The sequence below is a fragment of the Lasioglossum baleicum genome, chromosome 6 (assembly GCF_051020765.1).
Source record: "Lasioglossum baleicum chromosome 6, iyLasBale1, whole genome shotgun sequence".
Taxonomy (NCBI): Eukaryota; Metazoa; Arthropoda; class Insecta; order Hymenoptera; family Halictidae; genus Lasioglossum; species Lasioglossum baleicum.
Genome location: NC_134934.1, coordinates 15,938,623 through 15,952,133, shown reverse-complemented (window position 1 = coordinate 15,952,133; position 13,511 = coordinate 15,938,623). Strand labels below are relative to the sequence as shown.

At 38.9% G+C, this 13,511-nt stretch overlaps 1 protein-coding gene across 5 annotated transcripts in view; it reads left to right on the top strand.

Moving 5' to 3' along the window:
• LOC143209812 (cell adhesion molecule Dscam2) overlaps positions 1-13,511 on the top strand; it is a 275,660-nt gene that overhangs the window by 250,377 nt on the left and 11,772 nt on the right. For 3 of the 5 annotated variants that reach the window (XM_076425978.1, XM_076425982.1, XM_076425983.1), the window contains exons 18-22: positions 6,463-7,053; positions 8,794-9,123; positions 11,129-11,583; positions 12,243-12,516; positions 12,632-12,790. In XM_076425978.1, the coding sequence (XP_076282093.1) occupies positions 6,463-7,053; positions 8,794-9,123; positions 11,129-11,583; positions 12,243-12,516; positions 12,632-12,790 (1,809 nt within the window). The remainder of the gene's footprint in view (positions 1-6,462; positions 7,054-8,793; positions 9,124-11,128; positions 11,584-12,242; positions 12,517-12,631; positions 12,791-13,511) is intronic. The other 2 variants (XM_076425979.1, XM_076425981.1) reach the window with 2 other exon arrangements.

Here is a 13,511-nt window from a genome sequence, read left to right as displayed (position 1 = left end):
AAAAACTCTGTTCTCTATTAAACGTGAACGTTATATCACATGAAGTGGAAAAGAGAAAGAAGATTACCATTATTTTTTTTACTAGTAAAAAATACGGTGTTGTGTATTGTCAAATAATTATGCATTATAGTTAGATATAATTAAATTTAACCATATAATTAAAAAATATTTCGAACAAAAGTTGTACAGTATACAGTTGATAACAAATTGCAATAACAACTAATCATAAAAAACTCTTCATTAAAAAAAAAATAAGAATAAACTTTTTTACTAATGGAACCTTATATTTTTGGTGCATTAATCGATGCATCTTTGTATTCCCTTTAAAAAATTATTAAGGTACTTAGGTCAAAAATTGATTAGTTTAGGAGTTATGATTTTTGTCTCGAATGTCCATTTACATGCCGCACTGTGCGCTGTACTAAAAGAAAGTATAGAAATTTTCTTTTACATTGCAATCTCAAATGAAACTATCAGATGACGTTATTGAGGGTGACTTGTTAGTTCACGATGAAAATTGCTGTTGCTATCGAAGGTTCCATTAAAAAGTGTTTAGCCATGTACCATAGATTTTTCAAAATTATGCAATAATCACCGGTCGGTAATGCGTTAACATGGACTTACGCCACGCTATATGTCTAACGAGTAAATATTCTGGGCTTGATTACCGGCATATTCGATTCTCGATCAATGGTTTCGGGAACCGAGCGCGAGCGTACGCGTCGCCGCGACGGAGAGGATCGGTTGCGGTATTAGCAGGGCCACAGATTTAACGAATGCGGTTGAACCGCGTTCAAAAATTCATGAACAGAATAATGCTGGAGGCTCGCGGGCCTATCGTGGATTCCGCTATGAATACCAACCACCGTATATCCGGTCGAGTTTCGAATAAATAATAAATTCAAAAGCGGGGGGAGGGGCGAGTACGGCTGCCTGGAACTGATCTGCTTGCAAATAAGTTCTTTAATCCCGGGCATCGTGAATGCAGCCCGGTTAAACTCCAAAGTGCTTTCCACGCCTCGAACTTCCGCCACGGAGTGTTTCTTACGGATATCTTGCGCGAAATAAACAGATTCCGGGAGCCGAACCCAGCTCGCCAACCGAATCTACTCCCAGATTTTCAAGCAGCCGCCACAGCACCAGGCACGGCGACGGCAGTTTACTGTTTACGATAGTGAAATAATAGAAAGTTTCGGTCTGTTCCGAAAACTTCTTCACCCTCGATTACATTACGTACCAGGGGGAACGGAAGCGGCTGACCACGGAGATATCGTAGAACGTTTTACTCTATGGAAATATGCAGGACGCACATTGGACAGGTGGCCCGACCAAACCGAGAGAAGGTCTACACTCCACGACGAAACTATTCGACAATACTGTTCACGATACCATACAACTATATGTTATAAAAATGAATTGCCGCCACACTGCAATTTAACCCTTTGCAGTCGGAGCTAATTCAACTCGAAAATGAAACATTTCTTCCGACCTAGAATAATTCCATTCTATATTTCTTTCATTCTGTGGATATGGAATTGATATAGCATCTCATACAATTCTTAAATATTAAGTTAGATGCCAGATTAGATACCAACATATTTTTTTTAAATTTAAAACCAACATATTTAATAATGTCAACAATATTGTAAATAATGGCACAGTAATACAGTGGCCGAAATAATGATAGGTTCACTTCAATTTGTTGACATAATGTTGTGTTTAATGCAGTATTGTTGATTTTACTTATTATTATTTATTCATTCTAATAAAATTAACAAAATACTCAACTCAATTGAATAACACAATGTTAATTAATGACAATTACTTCTATTACAACACTTGAATTTTAGCTGCAAAATAAACATAGGTTCATTATGTATTTTTACATAAAAAATTAAAAAGAAGAAAAATAAAAATAATTCAGTATTTAGTTGAACCTCCATTGTGTTTTATAACTTCAAATATTCTGCGTGCAATTGATTCAATTAATTTTTGTAATGTTTCTAATTTAATTTCAGACCACGCCTCTCTAATCCCATTTTTCAATTCTGAAACAGTGCTATACTGTTTTCCATTGTCGTATACCTTTCGTGCTAATATTCCCCAAAGATTTTCAATTACATTTAAGTCCGGACTTCTTGTTGGCCAGGGTAAAAATTCAACTTTTACCCTTTCAAAGTAGTTTTTTATTGTTTTTGCACGATGTATTTCTGCATTATCGTGTTGGAATATTAAATTAGGTCCACCAATCTTGTCGCCATATTCATCCAGTACGTATTCCAATAGCTCCCGATATTTCTCAGCATTGGTTTCTGGAGGGAACCACATTATCGGAGTCGTACCGTTCCAGCCGAATGCAGCCCAAACCATTACACATCCTCCTCCATGTATAATACTTTTGTCATTTTTACACTTTTTCATCACGCAGATCGTGCCAGTAATATTAATACCCATCTGGGCCGTCCAAATTAATTTTTTTTTCATCAGAAAAAATCACCGTCTTCCACTTTTCGATCCATGACATATGATATTTTGCAAACTTTTATCTCTCCTCCTTGCGGAATTTAGTTAGCGGAGGTTTTTTCGCTTTTTTAGAATATATAAGTGTCCCACTCGAATTTCACAATTTGCTGTACACGTCGAACACCAACTGGCAAATCTAATTTCATATTTATTTTAGAGGCATTAAGCATATTTTGCTGTGCTTCTTAAACAATTTTATCTTTGTCTCTGTGTTAATTTTTTTGGCTGACCTGTGGATTGTTTACTGCCGCATTTTTATTTTAATTTTAAAAAATTGTTTGTAACATTTAATGACCTTTTCAATCTTCTCGCAATTTCTCTGTTAGAGAGACTCATATTGTTGAGTTATCGATTTCCCCATTTTATTTATTACATTGTGCTTTAATAATATTAAACGTACATAAAATATTTTTTATAGTTTTTAAACTTTATAAATCTGTGTACTTGCCATACAAAAAGATTCAAAAAATTGCACTATCAATATAGTAATTTTTAAATATTTCTTCGTGAACCTAAGATTATTTCGTATCTTGTACTCGATAATTTTCAAAGTATTATTGAAACCGGTACATCTTTACACTAATACTGTTGATAGTCGACTAACTGCTTACACAGCGTGTAGAACACATTCTTGCGAAATAAAAACAAATGCCACAGTACACTTCCGAAAACGAAAATAAAAGTAGAAGCAGTAAACCAGCCGACGCGGCTAGTGAACCTACCATTATTTCGGTCGCTGTATTTACTGGTGACTCTGTGTCACCATTCAAGTGCTAAGGGTTCAAACTATGCAGATTTTAATAATAAAATTCATCAAAGTGAATAAATACCTACTTCTAGACCTACTTCATGGCTTTTAAAAAAGAATAGTTTCAACATTAACACTGAGTCTTAGGCGACTTACCCTGTATACAATCTTGCAGTTTTGTCGCGGAGTGTACCCGCGAAATAAATTGGAAATGTAGAACGCTACAAGGAAATAGGGAACTTTCCAAAGCAAATCGAATCTCAACATTTGTTGGACCAGCGTGTTTTCGATTACAATAACATTTCTGACCATTGCTTGCTGTATTTGCTTGCTACAAATATAAACTAGCTTCTGAAAATCACAGTATTTGGTACATATTATATAATCATTGAACAATATTCGAACATATTGGACAGTTTCAACTTCAGCATTGAAACCATACATTTCATCTAAGTTGCTCTGGTATGAAATTACGGTATGCTATTCATTCGGCTTTTATGGAATATAATGTAAATCTTTCCATTGTAGTCAATACCCGTTCAAACCATTGTACTCTCTTCACGTATTTGATGCTACACGTTTCTCAATTTCTCGTTTTATACGCAACGACAGTAATGATCGAACCCGTATCTACCATCCAAATTGAATCTTTTCACATGTCCATAAATATAAAATTATTCGTCACTCTTTCTTCTGTATTTTACAAAGTTGTCACGGCGAAGCTTATTTCAGTTCCAGTCGCATAAAATTCTCACCCGTCTGCAGCACACAACGGACATTTCTAAAATTAGTTTCAACAGAAGCTTTGCAAGCAATTTCACCTGGTATTAGCACACAGCATGTCACGTTCTTCGTGTAGAAATACAGCAGGGGGGTGGTCGTTCATTGCTCTTTTTTGTACCGGCATATCTCTTCATAAAGTTTGCAATTTTCAGAATTGGGGGATTTTGTTCTTAATTTCAGAATTGAATTTCAGCATTTAGATTTCCTTTGTATTTTTTAATAAATTTTCATTACTATCATTAAAGATGCTCATCTCGTTAAGTAAAATTTGTCTCTTTATTAACCCTTTGTGCACTCGGAGCTATTTGAACTCGAAAATTATACATTTCTTCCCTATGATTTCTAAAATTTTATGAATATGATATTGATATACTACCTCATACATATTTAATAATCTAAACAATATTTTGAAGAATGGTAGAGTAATTTTTAGTGGCGCCTCTCTCAGAGTCACCATTCGCGTGCTAAGGGATAAGGGGTTACGCCACCCTGAGATTGAAAAAAATCGATTTTTTTTTTAATTTTCCTTTAATTTAGAGTTCAGGGAATAATTTAAGCCATGGTAGATGCAACTGCTCCCAAAAATAGCGAAGTTACAGTGCTTAGGAGTTCGTGCGGCTGTCGCCGTTTCCGCGCAGGTAGTCGCGTTTCCAAGTCGCACTTTTCCTTCTTTTGCGTTTATCTCGAAACTACATTTTTACGACTGGTGTAACAAATATCTCGGAAACTATACGTCCGATTTAATATCCTGATAAGAATTATTAATTAGAGTCGTAAGAAACGCTGCACTGTACATTACACCATTATAATGACGTAATTTCGTTTGTTTTTCAATATTGAACTACGTTCCACCAATCCGACCATTTTGAAACTTTTTTATATGTTAGATAAGCAATCGAACATTGTTCTTGAATTTTTTGGAAGTGATCACTCGAAGGGTTGCTTGCAATTCCCTAAAAAATTAAATGATTTTTTCTACCCTTAATAATTTGATCACAATAGTGAAAAAAATGTATGATATGAAGGAGGTAATTAAAAACTGATACAGTTAAAATTATTCACCCTCATATCATCCTTACACGAAGGGTTAGCGATTTAAAATTTTACGGGGTTTCGTTTTCGTTTTAATGGGTTTAGTTTCAACCTAAAACCATTGTTTTCCACACAATATCGATAAAAATTATGGGTGGGGCCGCTGGACCAATCTTAGTCTGCTAGATCCAATTTGATACACATAATTCTAATAACATTATCTATCGCGAAGCATAGGATTTCTTGATACGATATCCCAATTGTTTATAACAATCGTTTAAAGTTTGATTTTTTTGGTAAAAATTGAATGTTCATTTTCACTTTTGTCGCATTTGTACAGAAATGATTTTTTCTTGAAATCCCTATGCTACATGATAGATATTTTATGAAGGAACAATAAAATCATGAGTTTCTTAGTTTCTGATGATCGTGGGCATCACAATCCGTTACACGGAGGAGTACTGCAGGACAACGGATAACTCGGCCATTTTTCAATATTTTTTTATGGAATCTACACAATAGATTCTTTAATGTATGCCCTAACCATATATAATGATAAAATAATTGTCACATTCCTAGTTTCGTAGAAAGAAATTCGTAAACTTTGATGTCTTTCGGCCGCCTCAGGGTGGCGTAACCGCTTAAATACAATATATTAGATTGATGAACTAAATCCTGGGATCTCCGGGACCCCGCGGGATTCAAATAGATCTATCCTCATCTATCCCGCGGGATTGCAGACCGTAAGGTACTGTCTAATGATATTCCGTTGAAGATGAGCAAGCGTCAGAATATTTCGCGGTCGGATTGTATACACGCGTTAAAGATGAGCAAGCGACAGAATATTTCGCGGTCGGATTGTATACACGCGTTAAAGATGAGCAAGCGTCAGAATATTTCGCGGTCGGATTGTATACACGCGTTAAAGATTAGCAAGCGTCAGAATATTTCGCGGTCGGATTGTATACACGCTTTAAAGATGAGCAAGCGTCAGAATATTTCGCGGTCGGATTGTATACACGCGTTAAAGATGAGCAAGCGTCAGAATATTTCGCGGTCGGATTGTATACACGCGTTAAAGATTAGCAAGCGTCAGAATATTTCGCGGTCGGATTGTATACACGCTTTAAAGATGAGCAAGCGTCAGAATATTTCGCGGTCGGATTGTATACACGCGTTAAAGATGAGCAAGCGTCAGAATATTTCGCGGTCGGATTGTATACACGCGTTAAAGATGAGCAAGCGTCAGAATATTTCGCGGTCGGATTGTATACACGCGTTAAAGATTCCGTCATGTACCGGGCTGAACTGTTCCACCTGGTCCTGGCTCGATAGACAAACGTAATTGATTTCTGACACCATCGAAATGTCCTTAGTGCCGAGCAGCCCGCCCCAAGGTATACGGTGCACGGCGCTCTCCTCGCAATCACTGCAGGTCTCGTGGGAGGCGCCACCCGACTACAGTCTGAACGGGATCTTGAACGGTTACAAGGTGATATGGGAGAATATGGACGCGCTCACGGAGACTACCAAGTCGGAGACGATCACGAACGCGTTGACTGTCGCGATCCACGGGTTGGGCAAGTACACGAATTACTCTGTCCAAGTGTTGGCTTCGACAAGAGCTGGTGATGGTGTTGCCTCCTCGCCCCTCTATTGCGTTACCAAGGAAGACCTGCCCGATGTACCGGCCGGCGTCAAGGCTGTCGTCAGCTCAGCGACATCAATTATTGTCTCCTGGCAACCACCCCTCCGAAGCAATGGGAACATCACGACGTACAACGTTCATATCCACGGAGTCGGCCCGGAGGGAGAATGGTATAAACGCTCGCTGCAACCGCATCAGACCAGCTATCAGGCCGAAAGTTTGCAGAAGAGGAATCAGTACGAGTTCAGTATCGCCGCTGTTACCTCCGTGGGCGAGGGACCTCGAACGCAGCCCATCACCATCTCCCCTTCCAGTGAGGGTGAGTATACTCTCGAAAATATTTATTTATATTATATTCGTTCGATCATTATTTCGTCGTTCGGAAAGTCATGTCGGTTTTCTTGTACAAGTGGCATTGCTTCCATTTGTTAGACAGGTTCGATCCTGTGCGCCGATAACATAAACTAATTTCTATTAATTCGTCAGGATCGACAAAACGGAATATTTAAAATATTCGAAAAATCTGACAAAGGTGTTACGTGGTTTTCAATGTAAAGCGGTGAGAAAACGAACTGATTTTCCGAACGACCTAATACAGGGTGTGGCCGGACGTGTGGCCCAACCGAGCAGCGGGGGGTAATACATTTAAAAATAAGTCGAAAAAGAGGAGTAATATTTTTTTGTTTGACGCTTCGTTTTCGAGATAATCGAATTTGAAAATGCAGCGAATACACGTGCTATTGCAGTGGAATCGTCTGACGCGTCTGACCATGACCAACCGATTCTACTTCCTGTGTATACTGAAGCACGCGAACCCGAAAAGTCTATATTCTCGAAAACGAGGCGTCATTTGAAAAAATTTTTCTCGACTTCATTTTACATGTTGTATCACCCGTCCGGTCACACCCTGTACATCATTTCATATACAGGGTGTTTCGTTTATCTGATAACGGAAATATCTACGCACTGAAGTTGCGAAAAAAATTTTTTACAAAAATTGTTCGGTATGAAGGGTACAATCATCTAATCTAATTTTTTGTGGTCTAGTATGGTGGAGAGGGGGGGATTTCGAAGTCAAATTAACTTTTTTAAATAAAATGTCCTATTTTTTTTTTATACCATAGATCGATAGAGTATCAAGTTCTGAGTATAATAGTGTTGACCTCCGTATGCCCTACAGTTAACCAGATACATATTATCGAAACAATTTTCTTTCTTCTTTGGATAATATCTCGTTAACTATTAGGTTTAGGACATATGAGGTTTAACACTTTTATACTCAGAATTTGATACTCTATCGATCTATCGTATAAAAAATAGGACATACCATTTAAAAAACTTAATTTGACTTTGAAATCCTGCCTCCCCGCAATTCTAGTTCACAAAAGAATTAAACTATATGATTGTACCTTTCATACCGAACAACTTTTGTAAACAAATTTTTTTTGTAACTTCGGTGCGTCACAAGATATTTCCGTTATCTGATAAACGAAACACCCTGTAGACCATCTTCCAGAAAAATGTTCTCAAAGATTATTATTTTCAAATTATTGAAATTACGACGAACTTTTCATGGGAAACAATTTAATCAATTAAAATCGAGTAAAGATTTAACCCTAGAACGACACTGATAAATCTTGAACGAGAATGATAAATCTGTCATATATCTATAAATTTGAAAAAAATAATATATCATTTACTCAAAATGCTATAAGCGGATAAGATACAGTCTCGTTACGTTAAAGACGCTGTGGGGTTACCGGCGACACGAACGCTTATGAAAGCAATCAAAATATCCAAAAGAATCATTTTCATCATCCCCTAAACTATTTAACACGAAATTGTGCCCAAAAGGAATTGAATATTAATAATCTGATTAATCAATATCTTCTACCTGAGGAACCACGGTCAAAGAGAAATCTAGTTAGAACTTGAAGACCCAACGAACCGCACAGTAGTCGCTAATAACTGACGATATTGAACGCGCGCGCGACTCTAACTCTAAAATAAAAATAAAAATTCGGTGGGGTTGCCGGCGACCCCACCAGTGTCGTTCCAGGGTTAAGAAAGAAAAACCATATCACGTCGAAACATGAACAAATGCTGAGGATTATTACAGTCCGAGCAGCGATATACTCTTTCGGCACGGTGCTGGTGGTTCCATGGAAGCAGGACGTAACGTTGCCGTGCCAAAGCGTCGGGAAGCCAGAACCGTCGGTGACGTGGAAACAATGGGGCCAAACGGTGAAATCGTCAGCGCGAGTGTCCTTGTTACAGAATGGTTCGCTGCAGATCATGGATCTTCACAGGGACGACAGCGGAAATTACACGTGCTACGTGGAGAACCGTCATGGTTCCGACGACATCACGCATCGTTTAACCGTGCAAGGTATCCGTGTCGAAATTCCAACGTCGAAAAATTCAATGAGAATTAACCTTCCGAGCCTCTGCCATTTGCATTCGCACTGTTTCAACGCTTTCGGTATTTCTCGAGGGACCTTTTAACCTGTAAGAACAATTCCCACTACCGCGCGCAGTCTTCGTTATCGTTGCTCTTCGTTCAAGCAAAGAACGTAAAATATCTTCAAACAGTCGAGCCAAGAAATTACACAATTAAGAAGTATCATACCCTCAGGAGTAGAAACGGCAGGAATACGAAGATCATCTTATTAACTGGAATTCTTCTTTTCACCCGTTTCCTCTTTGAACTGTTACCAACGGCGAACTCTCTCGAATGGAGAAGAATAACCAGTCGAGATCAGAAAAAATACGAAAGTACGATCGTGAATATATTTATAGAATCCCTCGAACTGTTGAGACATTCTACAGTGTTGTCCGAATCGCGAGATCGTGGCTAGAAGTTTCTCGAAGAAACATTACGATAAACATTTTACAAGAGGAAATTCCTAAATGCGTTTATGGACGTCGAAACTGTAAAGAACACGAAAAACGCCATTCTGTCCGCAACAAACGTGATATAAATTGTTTAGCGAAGGTAATTTTCGTAGAAATTGGCCAAAATGGCAAACTTTGAGACTGCGTGCTCTCTACTTTCCCTTGAACTATGACATACGTGAACCAAGGTACAGTAAATCCTCTATAAACGCATAAAAGCTGTAGCAGATAAACGCAGAAAAAATATTCTCCCCACTTTAGTAATCTGATCTCGGCTCGGGTATATCGGTGTGAACCACTACTAGGGTTGTCAGATCTTCTATATTTGATATGAGTCTTCTATATCTGAACTTGACCTTTACGTACCTATAGGAATTTTCAAAAATCTTTGTTCAAATAAAAAAGTTTAAAATGTGCTGTGCACCTCTTTTACTTCAACTCCTATATTTTGAGCCTATCTCATATATACATAATTGCAGTTTTCACTACTTCTTCTATATTTGGATAAAACATTTCTGGCAACCCTAACCACTACTAATGTAATGCGGAGAATCGCAGTCGTCGGCACAGTTCAAAGGTCCGTGCGACCTCACAATGTAACACCAATATTTAATATTTTATATTATTACTTATTTTTTTATGAAACTTTTATCAATATATTCGTGGCATTTTTCTGATTAAAAGAAGACGAAACACAATATCATTTCAACTGTATTTGCTGGTTTAATTGACGATGGAAGTTTCGGGCGCAAGGAAGGACAGCGTATGGGAAAGAAAGAGATGCGGAGAGTCGCAGCGTGTGTGTGTGGTCTCTCTTTACACGCGCTGTTCTTCTCTACGTTCGGCTCGGCCTTTGAAGCTCAAAAAAATAGCTGCCCGTCTCAGATAAACTTATTATGGTGGCATTACTGTAATTTGAATCGCGAAGAACATTTTTGAAAAAATTATAGCACATATTAGCAGCTGATCTTCATCGGAATCACTTCTGTATAATTTGAACTTAACGCAAAAGTAATTTCAAGGTGGAATTCATCGAGACTTGCTAGTTTGCGAACATTAATGTCGACATTTACTTATACCAATATAGAAAATCGTGCATAGAAGCTTAAAGATTCTTATTTACTGCTCTGACACAATTTTCTCTGTAACGACTGTTTTCACGTATTGATTTCGATGCTCATATCGCTGTTAAATGAATAATTACATGTAATTAGGGTGAGTAAACATTCCCGAAGAAGAATACATATATCTATTATCTGACGTGACTTTTTTCCAGCTAAAATGGCCATTCGGTGCAATGTGCGGTCGCGTATAGGATCGAATCGATAAAGCTTGTCCGCGTAATCCTTTGCGAGTTGCGGGAAAATTCGTCGGGGAAACGGAAACGTATTAATTCGATTGAGAGAGCCGCGGGAGGTAGGGCGGGAGAGAACAGGTCGCGCTGCTGGTGAAATGGCGAGGTGGTTAAAATGATAATTTCGTCACGAATCGTTTTGCAGTTCCGCCGGCATCCCCGTTGCTCCATGCCACTAGCGCTACCAGTGATTCGATCAACGTCCAGTGGAAGAACGGCGACGACGGTGGAGCCCCAATCAGGGGTTACATTCTACACTACAAACGGGAGGCTGGTGAATGGGAGGAGGTGAAGGTTTCCCACAAAATCAACAGTTTCGTGTTGTCGCCGCTCTGGTGCGGGAACGATTATCAGATGTATTTGACCGCGTACAATCGGATCGGTATGGGATCGCCGAGCGAAATCGTGAAAGCGACTACCAAGGGATCAAAGCCGGACGACTCGCCGAGCAACAGCGAGAAATTCGTGACGGTGAACGTGTCCTGGATCACTCTTCATCTGGGCATGTGGAACGACGGCGGCTGTCCGATCACATATTTCGAGCTCGAGTACCGGAGAATCGGCGAAGACATCTGGACGTTGGTGTCGAATAACATCGAGGTACCCTGGGAGATATAGTAGTAATATTTTTCACGATCACACCGCCGGAAAATGTCCAATTCGAAGGACATCGATTTTCTTTTTTGATTTAGCATCAGTGGTTCAACGGAAAATGTTCCCTTAATTTGTATTATCCAAGAGATTGAAAGCGCATTTAAAATTTGTAATTTAAAATTTGCTACAACTTTAACTTTTTCAAAACGGAATCAACATTCCTGCTCCACTAGAACCACGTTCTGCTTTCAAACAAATGAAAGAAAGATTGAAATCGACTCGAATACCATAAATTTTTCGAGAAATTGTTTCGCATTGCCTCGTGAGCACAATAAAACGATGGGAGTTTTATTGAAAAATTTTTATTGTATGTTTTATGCTGAATTTTTTCATATTTGTCGCTCGGTGTCTCAGAATATTTTGCCTGAATTTCCAAATTTTGGGCCGAATGCGCAACCTGACGGAATGATCGCACAACTTTGAGATTTTGATCCCAAGTCTATTAAGCAGGCTCTCCTCGAAGAGATAAATTTGCCGATGCAGGGCGAGTGAGTGAATGGGTGGTGTTCGTGGCCAAGTCAATAGATGATGTATAACGGTCGATTAACCGACGCAAGCAAATCCACGTGATTCCTGGTGATAAGTATGTACTATTGGTTGTTCAGGTACAAAAGACCTACACGCTGAGCGAGCTGCAATCTGGAACGCCCTACGACATACGAATAAGAGCGCACAATAACGCGGGCTTTTCGGTTGCTGAGTACAGAATAACGACATTGCAATCTCACACCAGCAGCACGGTGCCGGCCGAGGAGATCGATCTGTTAATTCCACCGCATAACTCGGTCTACTCGGATTTGAAACTGATTATCCCGCTGATACTGTGCTCCCTGGCTATTATCACCGCCGCAGGCGCCGTCTTTTACTGTTTCCGGAAACGTTAGTAGATCCCACCATTTCCGTGGCTCGTAACTCCTATTACATACTCGTATTACATTTGCGACACGCATGTGTGTATTGCGCGGCCGTAATCGGTTAATGACGATGACCGTAGGTCCGTTTATAGGGGAAATCGCGAGCCTCCATGACGCCCAAACCGCCGCCGCTTTAGACAATAAACAAAACATGGAGCAGCGTGAGCAGTACTACGCCACTGTGCGCAAACCGCTTCGATCGCCCATACACGAAATGGCTACCCTCGAGAAGATCCCAGGTAAATAGAAACTACACTCGATTTTGCCCACGAAATTCGAACGTGTCGAATAACACCGAATACTATTTGATAGCGAACGTATTCTAAAACGGTTCATATATTATACAATATACAGAGTCATTCTTATAAAGTGACCGACTGAGCTTTCTCCGAAATAGATAGGCATACTTCTAGGTGGAATAAGTAACTTTTTTAAATGCCTATAGTCTGATGGTGTCTTGTGTGACGACTTCGTTAACTTAGATCAATATTCCGTTTTGTCGATCGTAACGAATTAATAGAAATTAGTTTATGTTATCGGCGCACAGGTTCGATCCAAAATCAAGACAAAGCAATTTTGCAATTTAAAAGATTATTCTCAATTTTTCAGTTTAGTTCGTGCCAGCATGGAATTCAGTTGAAAATTTATACACTTATAAACAATTTACACATAGGAAGTACGGTGAAAAATTATGTTGTGGTTATTATTGATCTTGTGAAGCACTCAGTACAATATTCAGTATTTTTCAGACGCAAAATTCTCTTGAAGATGATCCATACCTGGATCGAAACGTTGAGAAAAATCTTTTAAATTGCAAAATTGCTTTCTCTTCATTTTGGATCAAACCTGTGCGCCGATAACATAAACTAATTTCTACTCGTGCTAGATCGCACGCACCAAAAACTTCTTAGATCAACTAGAAGTCATAGTACCGAGTAGGTCATTGGATTTACCTTGAAA